The sequence below is a fragment of the Carassius carassius genome, chromosome 44, assembly GCF_963082965.1.
Source record: "Carassius carassius chromosome 44, fCarCar2.1, whole genome shotgun sequence".
Lineage (NCBI taxonomy): Eukaryota > Metazoa > Chordata > Actinopteri > Cypriniformes > Cyprinidae > Carassius > Carassius carassius.
This window is the reverse complement of record NC_081798.1, coordinates 6838002-6854735: the sequence shown is the minus strand read 5'-3', so window position 1 is coordinate 6854735 and position 16734 is coordinate 6838002. Positions and strand designations below refer to the sequence as shown.

Genomic DNA, 16734 nt, shown 5'->3' with positions numbered 1-16734 from the left:
CTAATATGATCTGTAGGTCAATATGCATGAAGACATAAAACTCTATAAACTCCCTCAAATCAAGTCTTCAACATATTATTGGGTCCCACTTAATACTAGGTGGCCTTAACAACTATGTACTTACAGTGCATTTAAATTAATAATTTGATACAATGCACTTATTGTGTCCCTAACCTTATCAGTATCCCACCTCAATAGCAGCAAAAGTCATTTGCAAAACAATATGAACACAATAAATACATTGTACTTATTTTCTGGTGTAAGTTTATATTAGTTAAGACCACTTAATATATGTGGGGCTTATTGTTGTAACAATTTGTCACTATTGTTTATTTGGAAGGAAGGTTGTACATTTTTATCTAGATTTAGTTAACCGTCAAAAGTTTGGAATAATTAAAATATTATATGTTTTTGAAAGAAGTTGCTTCTCCTTGCTCCTTAATTATTAATAATGGTTCTAATAATGATCTGCTCAATTATTATTAATGTTTCTTATTGTTTTCAGTTTTGAAAACTTTTTTTTCTCTGCTCAATATTTTTGTGAAAACCATGATATTTGTTTATGATTTTTCATTAAATGTTCAAATGAACAGCATTTACTTGAAATATAAATCTTTTGTAACATTTTAAATGTCTTTACTGTTACTTTTAAACAGGTTTATTCCTTACAAAAGTATTAATTAATTTTTTTTTTTTTTTTTTTTTTTAAAGAGACTTGTTCTTGTTTCAAAAAAATTTATTCCAAACCTTTGATGGATAGTGCATGAACTATTTTGAGATGACAAAATATTGCACTGGACTTCTTTTTTATAATAATACATTTTGCGAATACTTTTGGTTTAGTCAATTCAGACTTGCAGAGTTTAGCTACTCTTTTGATTTCCACCATTAGCCTTGCTTTTGATCCAGCTGAGCGTCTTATTCTCTGGAAAGACTTGTGAGTGTATTGCAAGCTATTGGTTAGTTTGGGTTAGTACAAAAGTTTCACATTCAGTTTAGTGGTCAGCAATCAATAGGGAACAACATCGACATCATTTGGCAAACAGATACTAAGGGCTTCTCCTTCAGTATCTGCAGTGACCAGTCATATTTCTTCATGAACATGGACAGTCATTGAAAATGATTTAGAAAAAAAACAAAAAAAAAACCATCTCAGACAAAGTAAAAAAACTCTTGTCCTGTAAACATGGCTATTATTTGACATCATACACCACCCATGTGTAAGCCACAGTTTAGCCGTCCATGTCTATGAAAGAAACCGTCTCACTTGCAACACACAAATGTGTTGCTTTGAGTGGGCAATCCAGCTTTGCACTGTATATTGGCTTCTCAAACTGGCAAGAGAGGGCTCCAAATAAGAAGAAAAGCCAATAAACAAGAGGAAAGCACAGAGAGGGAGCAGAGAGAGATAAAGAGATAAAGAGAAAGAGAAGGAGAAAGAAAGAGGAAAAAGACACAGAGAAAGCTAGTAAAAAAGGCAGCAATTCTGCAATAAACATATGAAGCAGGGGGGGCTGGAAAGGTGATGAAGAGCTGGAAAGGAAAAGTTTGTTGCTGTACAGTACTCCTAGCCCTAAAAGCTAAACCACAGGAAAGATGCAACCATCTACAGAGGACAGCAAGAAACCACTGAGCAGAACAATATGTCACTGAGGCTAGGGTTTGAGAGGGGGAACTGAATGCATTTTTACTCTTTAATCAGCTAGATAGAGTTCAAACAAACCTGGACCAGCAATATTCAAAAACATTAGTATTATTGTTATTCATATTCATATTCATATTATTATTATTATTATTATAAATAAATCATATACGTATATAAAATTACTATTTGGGTACATACTACAGGACCATTTTCTTGTGTCTTAGAAGACTAGTAGAGATAAGACCACATAAAAAGTCCATTACACACACCAACAGTTAATTATTGCTCCATTGTACGTATTCCTTTTATGAAAAAATAAAATCAACAATGGCATTTCAGCATTGCCTCCATGAAATAGTTGAGCATCACTGTTGTTAAGCACTGTTTCTAAGAGAGGAATATGTCAAGTGCTATATTAGTGATAGAGCAGAGAGGAGAAGAAACTCTGCAAAACTGGTTTATGTGCTTCCTACCTTCCACCTTGGCATATTCTGAGAGACGCTGGTAGTTCACTAAAGCTGCCTGCTCCAGACATTTACGGATCACTGTCTTCACATTGTCTTGAGGTACGGGTGTCACAATGTCCTTCATTAAGACCTGCAAACCCAAATTAGAATTGAGATGCATATTTACTTTAGCTTGTAGGTCTTTTTTTCTTTGTGTCATAGCTTTTTCGATACAGACACACACACACACACACACACACACACACACACACACACGCACACGCACACACACACACACACACACACACACACACACACACACACACACACACACACACACACACACACATTTATATTCATTTATTACATATCTTATGTTACATACCAAGTTATCTGACATTATCAAGATGAATTTGTTGATGTACACAGTTTAAACCTGAGTTCTTTTAATATTTTATTACAATTTTCTAAACTATAGCGAAAAAACTGTGATAATGTGAGAAATGTTGAAGTTGTCTGAATAAATGTAGATTTGACTGTATATCATAAAAAAATAAAAATAAAAAATGGAAGTGTGTGGGAAAATAGTACCCTCTCAAGCAGTGACAGCGTAGCTTTTAAGGCTCCTTCTGGGCGTCCAAATGGAAAGCAATACCTTTAGAGATCAAATTTTTTGTTTTAGAAGAAATATATATATATTTTTTTATTTTAGAAAAAGTGTTTAAAACATTGAGACATTATACATTCCCATTTAAATTTGTTAGATAAAAAAATATCCAGTTCATCACTATATCCAGTCATCACACAATTAGTGTCATGCAACATTTACATATACTTTGCATTTAGCAGTTTCACACTACTTTGAAAATTATATATATATATATATATATATATATATATATATATATATATATATATATATACTGTATCTATCTATCTATCTATCTATCTATATATATATATATATATATATATATATATATATATACAACCCGAATTCCGGAAAAGTTGGGACGTTTTTTAAATTTTAATAAAATGAAAACTAAAAGACTTTCAAATCACATGAGCCAACATTTTATTCACAATAGAACATAGATAACATAGCAAATGTTTAAACTGAGAAAGTTTACAATTTTATGCACAAAATGAGCTCATTTCAATTTTGATTTCTGCTACAGGTCTCAAAATAGTTGGGACGGGGCATGTTTACCATGGTGTAGCATCTCCTTTTCTTTTCAAAACAGTTTGAAGACGTCTGGGCATTGAGGCTATTGAGTTGCTGCAGTTTTGCTGTTGGAATTTGGTCCCATTCTTGCCTTATATAGATTTCCAGCTGCTGAAGAGTTCGTGGTCGTCTTTGACGTATTTTTCGTTTAATGATGCGCCAAATGTTCTCTATAGGTGAAAGATCTGGACTGCAGGCAGGCCAGGTTAGCACCCGGACTCTTCTACGACGAAGCCATGCTGTTGTTATAGCTGCAGTATGTGGTTTTGCATTGTCCTGCTGAAATAAACAAGGCCTTCCCTGAAATAGACGTTGTTTGGAGGGAAGCATATGTTGCTCTAAAACCTTTATATACCTTTCAGCATTCACAGAGCCTTCCAAAACATGCAAGCTGTCCATACCGTATGCACTTATGCACCCCCATACCATCAGAGATGCTGGCTTTTGAACTGAACGCTGATAACATGCTGGAAGGTCTCCCTCCTCTAGCCCGGAGGACACGGCGTCTGTGATTTCCAACAAGAATGTCAAATTTGGACTCGTCTGACCATAAAACACTATTCCACTTTGAAATAGTCCATTTTAAATGAGCCTTGGCCCACAGGACACGACGGCGCTTCTGGACCATGTTCACATGTGGCTTCCTTCTTGCATGATAGAGCTTTAGTTGGCATCTGCTGATGGCACAGCGGATTGTGTTTACCGACAGTGGTTTCTGAAAGTATTTCTTGGCCCATTTATTAATGTCATTGACACAATCATGCCGATGAGTGAGGCAGTGTCGTCTGAGAGCCCGAAGACCACGGGCATCCAATAAAGGTCTCCGGCCTTGTCCCTTACGCACAGAGATTTCTCCAGTTTCTCTGAATCGTTTGATGATGTTATGCACTGTAGATGATGAGATTTGCAAAGCCTTTGCAATTTGACGTTGAGGAACATTGTTTTTAAAGTTTTCCACAATTTTTTTACGCAGTCTTTCACAGATTGGAGAGCCTCTGCCCATCTTTACTTCTGAGAGACTCTGCTTCTCTAAGACAAAGCTTTTATAGCTAATCATGTTACAGACCTGATATCAATTAACTTAATTAATCACTAGATGTTCTCCCAGCTGAATCTTTTCAAAACTGCTTGCTTTTTTAGCCATTTGTTGGCCCCGTGCCAACTTTTTTGAGACCTGTAGCAGGCATTAAATTTTAAATGAGCTAATTAAGTGGATAAAAGTGTAAAATTTCTCAGTTTAAACATTTGCTACGTTATCTATGTTCTATTGTGAATAAAATATTGGCTCATGTGATTTGAAATTCCTTTAGTTTTTTATTTTATTAAAATTTAAAAAACGTCCCAACTTTTCCGGAATTCGGGTTGTATATATATACCACATATTCCATTATTATCCCTAGCTGTTAATAAGGTGGTGTTGTGTAAACTACCAGTGATGTACCTGAAATGTGTGATCTGGTTTTCGAGCAGTACACGCAGTCGCTCTTTGATCTCCTCGAATCTTTCCTTCTCTTCTACTGTGATGGTACCAATTCCATCAGGCCTGAGGCGAAACACACACAAATGAATGCAACTGCTTGTCTCATTAAGGTAAGGTAACAAAGGTCACAGATACAAACACTGGGTCCCAAAACAGGCAAGACACATGAGTATTATACAAGCACTATAAATAATATTCTATCCATCCTCTCTAAGAGGTACGTGTTAATGAGAGATTCAGACAAACTGCTCAACTTTTTAATTAACCACATACATTATTAAAGAGAAAGAGGAAAGAAAGTGAGAATATGACACTACTTTTATTACCTGAAAGAGCACCAGCTCTTTATTTAAGTGTATTTACATATGCATACATCTTCATATATGTAAATGCTCTGTGGTGTATTCACTTTTGCAAGTATTTGTGAGCAAAAACCTCATGTAAATTAAGTCATAGTTCTTGCTCCTTGCCTGGTGCAATTAATGTGACATTTCTGTCAACCACAGAAAAAAAAAGATTTAAAAGAGACATTTGCATAAATGTTCTAGTGATATCTGCATAGACTCTTTCAGCAATTCTGTATGTGCAACTGTGCTGTGCTTTGTGTGTGTGTCATCCTCTCCTCAGGCAAGGCTTTTTGGAAGGACCTAAACCCCTGTCCGTGGTCAAATAAAGAGTCATCCACAATACAAAGACACTACAAATTACCACAGCCCCCTGCTACTAGCACTGAGGAGTTCAACCTCTCACCATTTATACACTCACACGTTTCTTATTGTGACTCTATAACAGAAAGAGGGAGGCTGTGGGAAACAGTTCACCTAATATGTCTAGTGGCACTCCTAAGATTATTAGCCAAATTATCGTGATGCCTGATATAATTTCTTGTTTTGTAAACACACAGATATTTAAAATGCTTATTTTAAAATGCTGATGTCTATGCAGCTGATGCTAAATTGACAAACCTAACTGATTTTACCATCGTACTAGACCTCTATCACTATCTCTCACATCTAGCTGACGTGTACAACAGCAGAAGCTTTTAAGGTATTTTTGTGAACAAGGAGGATTGCTAACCTCCCCCTTAAAACCCCCACAAAGCGATGGACCCCGTCTGGTGTGACAGTCGTGGTGGTCCCCCCCTCGAAATCCCTGCCCCTCCTCCTTTGCTTTTCCCTGCTGTCCTTCAGCATGCACTGGGCTGACAAGGGGAGCGGACTGACGAGGAGCGTGTCATGTCTCCTGCTCCTCAAACCGCTGTCACGACGACCCGCGCCTCCACTGTCACATACACTCTGCTCACAGCCCTCCTTCCGTCTACCATGTCACAAACGATAAGGAGCCTGGCCCTTTAGTCACATTCTGCATAAGAGTGTGTGTGTGTGTGTGTTTGTGTTTTAAACTGTGTGCAGGTGACATACGTCGGCTGTGAGTGTGTTTCAGTTCTAGCAGTGTGTCACAACAAAACTGATGGTTAAAAGACGGACCAGCAGAAAAAATAAATATATATATCTCTGTGTAAAAAGAAAAAACTGAAGAAAAACAAAACATACAACAATTTTTTTTACAAAAACAAAGCAAAACTAAAGAAAAACAAAACACACACACACAAAAAGAAAAACTAAAGAAAAACAAAACGCAACAAGAAATTTCACAAGTAAAAAAAAAACTAAACACAACAAAAAACTAAACAAAAACAAAGAAAAACTAATTAAAAACAAAACTGATAAAGCCAAACAAAAAACACACAAACCCTAAAACAAAACAACACACAAAAATTAAACAAAATTACAAAAACAGATTCCAATGTCCACTTGTTTTTTGGACACTGGACCATGTTAATATTACCAATTTTTTTTTGCAAATGTACCATGCCATTTATGCCAGTTTACCTTTTAATAACATTACACGGCATCATGAATATTTATAATAGTGTGTTATGAGACTAATATGGTTATCCAGATATGTTAATGGCACAATATTATGATGTCAAACAACATTACAGATCCACAGTCACTATCTGTAACACTTGTAGATTATTTGGCTTTAAATATGTATCAGTATACAAGTCCAATGCCAAGAGGTTCAGGTTGAGGGTCATGTCAGTTATAAAGAGCGTGGTTGGCTGGACGTGAGGTTTTGGCACAAGTAGACAGGCTGGAGTGAGGCCTTGGACAGTTTGGAAAGAGAGATGGAGAGACAGAGCGATGACCTGTCATCCTGTCAGCCATGACCTTAAGGCACCATCCATAGTGTCTCTCATCTCTCTCTCTCTCTCTTTACCCTGCATGTTTCTCACTGGTTCGACACATGTCTATCACTTTCTGTTTCCCTGCCTCACCCTCACTTTTCTCTCTCTTCCTCACACAGATACACATTCACACATAAAGTGGTATCCAAATGTCTGAGACCAGACTGAAAATCATAGTTTTCTTAGAAAAAAATTTCTAGGTGGTGATTCAATATTAAAACAATTCTGAAATTAAATAAAATAAATAATAGGCTATATTAAAAAATAAAATAAAATACAATAACAGTACAAATATAAAAAAAGAAAAATATATGCATTTAATTAAAATATAATACAAAAAGGTTAGAACGTGTATAAAATTGCTACTTTGCACATTCATCTATATACGACTAAAATTACACAGAATGCAATGAGTAATCTCACACACAGAAGAAAGATGAAAATTAACTTAATTGCTGTCTTCCCTTACGTACTTCCCCCAGTTTCATAGCTTAAGGGTGGGACGCTAATCTACACCAAAACGAGGGGGTTAACATTCTCACCTTCTGGGGCCTGTGAGCACCTGCGACTTAGACTCCCTTTTTCTCCAGACCTCCATGATTTTGTTTTCTTTTTTAGAGGGGGTCAAGGGCTCAGGAGGGGAAGAAAACAGAGAACTAAGCAGCTCGGTCTCTGACATGGGCCATTTTAGTAGCTCATTCAGTCTTTGGCTTCGTACCCCACACACACATTCACAAAGGTGCACATTCACAAAGGATATCAGAAGATGGTGTGAGGGTAAGTGAGAAATAAAAGAAGAAGAGAAATAATATAAATCATGCAAGTAAAGTAATAAGGAAAAAAACCATGAGAATAAAATGATAGATTCAGACAAAAGTAAGATGAAAAGACTAACATCCAGAAATAAGAAATTTAAATATTACACAAGAATACAATAAACATATAGAGTGAAAAAGAAGTGAATAGTGGTCAGAGTAGTCAAATTTATTTCTGTTTAGAAATTAACCACATAGTAAAGGGATCAGGACTTATCAATTAAAATGTTCAAAATGGTTTGTTAATTCATTCATTCATTTTTAATTAAATCTTTGTCAATTCAATATTAATTCTTATTCTTAATTCATGAATTTTTAAATGGTTTAATAAATATGTAATAATTATGTACATTTAACTGCATATTTTATTTAAAATTTACATACATTATACGTTATATGTTGTATGTATTATAAATAGATAATATGTATATCTCAAATAAATATACTTCTCCAAAATAGAAACTTTTCGAAAGAGTAGTTACAAAGTTTAAGGACTCCTGCAAACCAGTTAATGAGGCGACTTGAGCTTCTTGTAAAAGCAGTTAAACTACTGTTGGATTCTGGGAGAGAAGCATTATTATTTTTTTGACCAACCACAAAGCTTTCAGGAGAAATAATGGGGTTTCTATGAAACACAGGAGAAAAAGTCCTTTGGCAGCCAAAAGAGAGTTTGTGCTCTTACTTTACCTCTGTTTCTGGCCATGTGTGGAAAGTGGATGTATGGAGAGATAAAAAGGCAGGACAGTGAAGAGGGATGGAGTGATTTTAGGATGAGGAGAAAAGACAGAACTTTAGGTGAAAGTAGGATGAATGACAAAGAGAAAACATGAAAGATAAACGATTGGAGAATTAATATGGTGACAAATGAGAATGAAATGAAATGGGTGTTAAAGAGATGGAGTGAGAAAGAGATAAAGAGTGTCAGATCAGTGGTACCTGTTGCCGTGCACGTGGGAGGCACAGAAGGCGTAGCTGTAGTGCAGTAGTGTGGGGTCGATCATGGACCCTTTCTCTGCCCTCTCCAGCAGGTCATTCAGGTAAGACAGGTGCCTGTGACACCCTCGCACTCCGTACCTGGCGCAGTACTCATCTAATACAAACACCTGACCTGGACTGAACCAACCCTGAGGAGCACAATCAGACACAAAAGTGCAGATTCAGTAAATGTGATTATGCATGATAATATAAATAGGACAGCTATGGCCCTAACTGAATAAAACTGAACTGAAAGCTGGGTTACCAAGCAGGAGTATGAATCGTTGAGCCTGTGATCCAGTGTCAACCGTTGAACTATCTCAAACAGCGAAGAGTGGTCAAAATTGCAGGGGTTAGCGGAGATGAACTCGTCCATTCCATGTTTCTGTGCTCGGTCTGCATCTGTGTGTATGCGTGCATGTTAGCGTATGGCGATAGAGACACATAAAAAATACACATCTCAAAATCACAGGACGACATGAGCACACACTCTTCAGAGAAAGGTCTGTAATCTGAGTTAGATGTCAGCCTAAAAAGTGTCACTGTCAACTTGCATTACTGTGTAAATTCAATCCAAGGTGCATTACAAGCAATGCTCAAAGTGCAAAATAAAAACAAAAGCAGATACTCATGTTAATTAAAATATGACCAATATATTTATTTACAGTATATAATAATAATAATAATAACATACTATGCATGTAAATAGTTTTAAACAAAAAAAGATATATTTCGAGGCACATTTCACATTTCAACAAAGAAATGTTTGTATTAATTGTATTTAGTCAAAAGCAACAACAGCAACATACAGTTTTCTCATAACTATACACACGCACTATATATATATATATATATATATATATATATATATATATATATATATATATATATATATATATATATATATATATATATATATACAGCAACAATTATTAAAAAAATTCTGTTGCGTTTTTGTTTTCTTGCTAAGGGAAACAGTGATCTCTTTACAGCTTTTTGATTAAGAGCAAGTACATTTTGTTTATTTAAATTAAATTAATATATACATATATATATATATATATATATATAGAGAGAGAGAGAGAGAGAGAGAGAGAGGCACATTTAACACAAAGAAAAATCTATATAATAATCACAATTATTTCTTATTATTATTTACATTTTTGACAACCCTAATCTGTAAAATAAATGAATAAATATGGACATTTAACACTAAACATTAACCCTAAACCACAATGCAATAAATTCCAAAATTCAAAATACCTATGAAAATTAATGATTGATAAATTGATGCGGAGGAAATTTTCTGACCTACAGTAAACGATAATGATAAAGAGTGATGTTTTTATTACGTCTAAGAGGTTTTTTTCTGCTTAGAATATTTTTTTAAACTTCTAAGAATTTAGTCCCTGCATGTTTGATGAACTTTTAATCTATAATATTATTCCTAAAGATTATGGAAAAAACTATATAACAACCCACATTTTGGGCTTGTGACACTCAAGTATTTGTGCACAGAGCAGAATTGCTGCTTGTTGATTTTAAACGCTAATTTTAAAGCAACAGATCCATATGCATTATTACAATGCATTAAAAGAGAAAGAAATTTGGAGAAAATTTTATGCCAACATTGTTAAATTATTGGATTCATATTATTCACCCCAGTGTTTTGTCTTTTTTGGCCTGGTAATCCTGCAAGACCTGTCTGAGCCAGTGTTCCTGTCTGGTCCTCCTAATCAAACAACAACTCTATGTTCACGCTTTTCCCCTCCTTCCCCATTCATTGCTCTGTCCGCAGGCCTCTGCCCCCCCTCGGGGAAGCCCTAATTAAAGAAACCCAGCGCCTCAAACACAGAGCTGAGAGAGCCGGCCATGGAGCCCCCCTACCCTCACCATCTATTGTCCATTAAAGAGACTAAATAAATTCAACAACACATTTTCCCTTTCCTCTGCAGTCGGTAAGCTTAGGTATTACATCTGGGCCTGCACAAATAAGCAGGGCCATTTCTTAATCCTGCCACTGGTCAAGAACTATTCTTATTCTAATGCCCCATTTCAGCCAGAGGCTTTAGAGCTATACTGTATGATTGAGCCATTCAACAGACACCTCCTCCAGAGCTTCGCCGGTTTGTATGTTAAATCAGGAATAAGACTTGAATTGCTTAGTAATATAATGGAAGGTTAGTTTTTGCTTGCATAATGTAAATTATAATTGTATAATTTTGGCTTTAATTCTTGTCTGTACATTTCTTTATAAGATATCTAAAAAAAATTAGTTAAAGCAAAAATGATCTTCTGAAATCTGCCACAGGTCAAAAAGGTGACATTGTGTCATTCTCCTATGTCTTAATATGAGCTTGTCATGTCTCTTTGACACTAGAATTGAGGGGAAGGTCTCTGGACAGTAACACACAATGACATTAGTCAGCTCTGTCCGAGCGGGGCCGAGGAGAAATGACACTGATTGATGGATTCTTTTCATTTATAGATCCTCTTTCTTGAAGAGTCCGAAGAGCAGAACATTTGGGGCTATTTAGCGCTTGGTTTTCTTTTTTCTTTTTTTTTCTGTGCATGTGTCTGCACAAGCACACACAATGGATGGATCGGGAGTCTGAGATTCTGCCCTGGGCCGACAAGAGCTGAAGGGGCCAACTGACAGGATGGGTGCTCCTCTGTGAGTGAGGGACACAAAGAGGGAGAGAAAGAAAAGGAGGGATGAAGAAAGGGTTGACAGCATAGACATACTTTATTAAGTTGTTTCTAAATCAATCCGTCCGCTCCTGAACTCATTTTCTAACAATATGGCTTCCCTCATCAGGCCTGCAGACAAGTCCATACGTGAGTCTCTCTCAGAGCCTGTTGCTATTTCAGTCCTTATCACACTGGATTAGAAAATCCTAGACCATGGCTGACATCCAACATCAATCATCGCTTTCTTTGTTTCAGAATAATGAAGCAGTAAACGAGTTGAAAAATTAAACAAATTATTATTAACAATACATTTTTTATTATTTTAATTCTATTCAATTATTGAGAAGTGAGGAGGAATGAGATTGCGACATGTTGCAGGTCAGGTTCAAACCTGTTTGCATGAGCATGTGTTGTTGTGTCAACGAAGCTATGTACGTTGGGTGTAAGCCATTGTTAATAATAATAATAATAATTATTATTATTATTATTATTGCTGTTGTTGTTAAATGATATCCCTTGAGGTTGTCTACACTGGGTGTAATCCATGGTAAAAAAAATAAAATAAATTATAAATAAATAAATTATTGGTGGTGGTGGTGTTTTTGTTGTTGTTGCTGCTGCTGTTGTTTTTGAATTATTTCCCTTGGGGTTGCCTACATTGGGTGTAAGCCATGATAAAAAAAAATAATAATAAATGAATAAATAATAATAACAATAAATTGTTGTTGTTAAATTATATTCCTTGAGGTTATCTACACTGGGTTTAAGTCATTGTATATTATTATTGTTATAATTGTTATTATTATTATTATTATTACTACTACTACAACTACAACCACTGTTGTGGTTGTTGTTGTTGTTACATTATATACCTTGAGGCTGTCTTGACTGGGTATAAATAAATAATACATTGTTTAAGTCATGTTATAATAATAATAATAATAATAATAATAATAATAATAATTTATTATTATTATTATTACTTCTACAACTACTACAAAACCCCAGTAATCTTCAGGCTGTGTCTCTGATTTAAGTCTCCCCCTACATACAGTGTACCTTTGCAGGTAGAAACAAACAGCAGACAATAGCAGCTTTAGCATTTTCCCAGAGATGAGGAAAGAAACCGTTAGTCTAAAACTGTTAGTAGTTCTATAGGAAAGCAAAACAGAAACACTACTACAACATGAACAGGGCCACTATTTGTGTAAAGTGTAAGTGTATGGCAAATGGCTCTTTTTTAGACGTTGAAGTTGCATTAGTTTAACTATCGTACAATAGTAAAAATAAAAATACAATATGTATGATATAACCTGCTGAATATTCCAGCTACATATTTGCCAACTCTCTTTTATTTATTTTTTAAAAATAGACTCTTAAAATTCACAGAATGAATATACTGTGTTAAATATTAGTCCACTGCTTCAAGGACAACACAAATCTTCTCAAGGAGAACTGAAAACCAACAGCCAATGTTTCCAATTGCATCCTAATCCCCACATTTAAAACTGCAACCACAACAGTTTAATTTACTGCTGTCGAAAGGTTAAGAGAAAAAAAAATGAAAACACTGATGGCACGACTTTTCAGATGAGAGAAACTGGTGTTAACTAGCAAGTAGTTATTTGGTAACATTCCACTGATAGCTTCCAGAAATAATCAGAGTGAAGATACACTGTTTTATTCATAGCATGTCACTCTTAACATGGTAATTACCAGCTGCTGAGGGGTGCAGAGCACACCAGTGGTTTCACAGAATTCATTTAGCACAATAAATCAACAACTACAATAGCGAGAATCACTATAATTATATAATTTACCAAATTCTCAATTTGGTCAGGAATCTTTATTGTTAAATAAAGGCAACTGCTTTTGATTTCAGCCATCAAGAAACTAGCTTACAAGGAACATATGGATTTATTTTGCACATGCTTTTTAATAAGAAATGCTGCTTTGATTTGAGAAGCCGTTGACCCTATGAAGCCAAGTTGAGAGAAGGCAAATATGCAACTACTAATCAGAGCAAAACATCCAGAAATAAAATTTCACATGCAATCTAGTCTCTAAATAAAAGTGTGTTTTTGTCTTTCAGACCCAAAGGAAACAAAACAGAGGGACATTTGCAGAAGGAGGGGTAATGAGAGTTTTAGAAGAGGAATAGCGAATAGCACATTGCTTGTGTCAGATAATCCGGAACGGTTTATCTGATCTGTGCCTGCTACAGGGAAGCACTTACCCTTCAGTCCAGCTACAAGAGAGCAGGGTAAAAGGGAACAAACCAAAGTGACATATAGACTCACGTGGAGCAGAAGACAGAAGAAAGCAGAGAAAGAAAGAGAAAGGACGAAAGAATATTCCCTTTACACTGTAAGCAAAGAATGAGAGAAGCAGGATCTGATTCACTTATTCATACACACACAAACAATTATCTGTAAATGGGAGAAGAAGAAGAAACATGAGATGGTGCAGAGAGGGTCACAATAATTTAAAATACAAGAAAGAAAGAGGGATATGCAAAAGAAAAGCATAAAATATAAAAGCAAAAATAAACACAGAAAAGAGTGATAAGTAATGAATAAAAGAGAGCAAATATATGGCAAAAAAGTGAAAGAGTGAACAGCAGAAGAATAAAGAAAGAAATACACAAATGATGAATGAAAGTGAAAATAAACAATGAGTGAACAAAAGCAAATATAAACAAAAGCAAACAAGAGCGAAATAAAAACAAGTGAATGAAAGCAAAAGTAAAAGAGCTTATATAAGCAAGCGAAAACTGAAAGAGTTAAAAGCAAATGAAAAAAGTAAATGAAACAAATAGACAGAAGAAAAGTGCAAACAAACAAGTGAACAACAAAGATGCAAGTCAAAAGAAAGAAAGAAAGAAAGAAAGAAAGAAAGAAAGAAAGAAAGAAAGAAAGAAAGAAAATAAACAAGTGGGCAAAATAAGTAATAATAAAAAAAAAAAAATCAAGTAAATAAAGAAATAAAGAAAGAAAGAAAGCAGAAGAATTATAAAATAAATCGGGGACCAAAAGGTATCAAAGCAAAGAATATGCAATGATGAAATGTATGTGGGATGCAAGATGAAAGACTTCTGACAGAATTAAACAGTGCAGATGAAAACAGAGTGAGATTTTTCTCCATTTTTACAACACCAATGCAGTAAGTAGTAATTGTTCTCAGGAGGTGAACACTGTTGAGATTACACTTACAGGACATTAATGAGCAGTAGAGTGAAACAGGGTGTAAAAACATAAGTAGTCCGCTATTTAGAAAGTGAACTTATTTAGCCGATGTTCTAGAAAGTTTCCATGTAAGAATTTGACCACTTTAAAGAGTGTCATTACAAATGCAGCTCTGGCCCTGTGTGTGTGTGTGTGCTCTTGTTTTTGTGACATATCAGGACACAACTCTGTATAATGACATGGGTATGACACAGATATTACAAGGAGAGGGTGACTTATGAGGACATAACCCATGTCCCCCAAAACGCTTATAAATCATACAGAATGAGTTTTTTTGAGAAAGTAAAAATGCACCAATTTTCCTGTGAGGGTTAGGTTTAGGGCTAGGGTTGGTATAGGGTGATAGAATGTATAGTTTCTACAGTATAAAAAACAGTACGCCTATGGGATGTCCCCACTTTTCACAAAAACAAACATATGTGTGTGTGTGTGACTGCAGTCAGTATGTGTGGATCTGTACAGTCTATGTATTCATACTTACAGAACTGAGAGATGGGAGCATCAAGCTGTGGTGCTGTCCCTCTTTTGGCGTTGAGTTTCTGCACCTGGGTCGGGGGGATGGGTTTGTGGGACTGGCCCGTTGCACGATACATCGCTTGAACCCACAGGATTCGATCTTGCTCATCATCGCTGGCGAAGATCACAGTGTCTCCCTCCTTCACAGCATTGAAGAACGTCCGACCACCATCCAGACCTGCATTCAACATATTGTTCATCATTTATACATCACATGAGATTTAAACACTGTGTAAGCAAAAGTGCACTGTGAAAAGTTATTTCTACTTGATCAGACCCTTTCGAGGTATATGGAAGCATTGTTGAACTAACAATACTTTCACAGCACTTTTGAATCTTAGCTGAAGTTTATTTAATCATGTAGAAAGTATTTCAATTATACCAAATATTTTTAATTGACATTAATGTTATTGCATTACAAACTAAGATGATCTGTGAATATTTAGTAATAGTGTATTTATAAACTGATATTTATCAAGATTACATATTTGTTAATGAAGATGATTACATCAAGATTATAGTTTCATATTATATTAATAATTAGTTAACAATAATGTTGCTATTTTATTACTCAAGAATAAATGCTGTAAAATTATTACTATTTTTATTATTATTTGCATGGCAGCGAATGCTTTAATTAATATTGATGTGTAGAATCGTATTTTAAAAACATAGTAATTGCTTTTGTTGGTGTAACCTAAGGTAGTAAGGCAGATTCAACCATGTTAAATAATATTTTTACTTTATTATTCAGTTAATACAGATGTGGCCACCTGAATCACATTTTTTTTGTTATTAAAGTGTAATTAATTTAAATGAACCAACAATGTTCGATATTGACATAATTGTTAAAATTTATTCCATTAATGCCTCAATATTTAGTATGCAGTGATTGATTACGCATAGACTTAAAATGATTCATTAGTCAAATATCAGAGGACATGAAAATAAAACATTCTTCATAAAACATTACTGCACTGTTACACCGATGAATATTAGAGAATTAGATAACACACCTAAAGTGTGCATAATGTTTTATGCAAAGATACAGAAGGTTTCAATGAAAGATAATTGATCTTAACTAGTTAATTACCAGTGTTTGTTTAACTAATAAAATGAGTCACCTATTCTTTTGGAATAAATGTGTATGGAGCCTAGAATCGCATGCCACCTGCTGGTCTAACAGCTACTTCTATCCACCTTATTTTGCAATGCCTTTTGTGAATGCACAAGACTTTTTTGGAAGGGGGGGGGGCAATATGCTATATGTTTATAATTACAACAATAAATAAAAAAAATATGATATCAAATTCCAATTTGCTAAATCAAGCAGCATAATGGATGGTTTTGGTACAAATAAAATAACTGGAAGCAACTGACATCGGAAGCCTCGGCCATTCAAACTACAAATAAAACAGAACAGGTGAAGACTATATTCACTGTGA

General features: G+C 35.0%; 1 protein-coding gene across 11 annotated transcripts in view; it reads right to left on the bottom strand.

Moving 5' to 3' along the window:
- LOC132126823 (calcium-dependent secretion activator 1) overlaps window positions 1-16734 on the bottom strand; it is a 96828-nt gene that overhangs the window by 32868 nt on the left and 47226 nt on the right. For all 11 annotated transcript variants that reach the window (XM_059538353.1, XM_059538343.1, XM_059538345.1 and 8 more), the window contains 6 exons: window positions 15255-15467; window positions 9103-9239; window positions 8799-8986; window positions 4758-4859; window positions 2683-2746; window positions 2119-2242 (listed from right to left, as the gene is read on the bottom strand). In XM_059538353.1, coding sequence (XP_059394336.1) covers window positions 2119-2242; window positions 2683-2746; window positions 4758-4859; window positions 8799-8986; window positions 9103-9239; window positions 15255-15467 — 828 coding nt within the window. The remainder of the gene's footprint in view (window positions 1-2118; window positions 2243-2682; window positions 2747-4757; window positions 4860-8798; window positions 8987-9102; window positions 9240-15254; window positions 15468-16734) is intronic.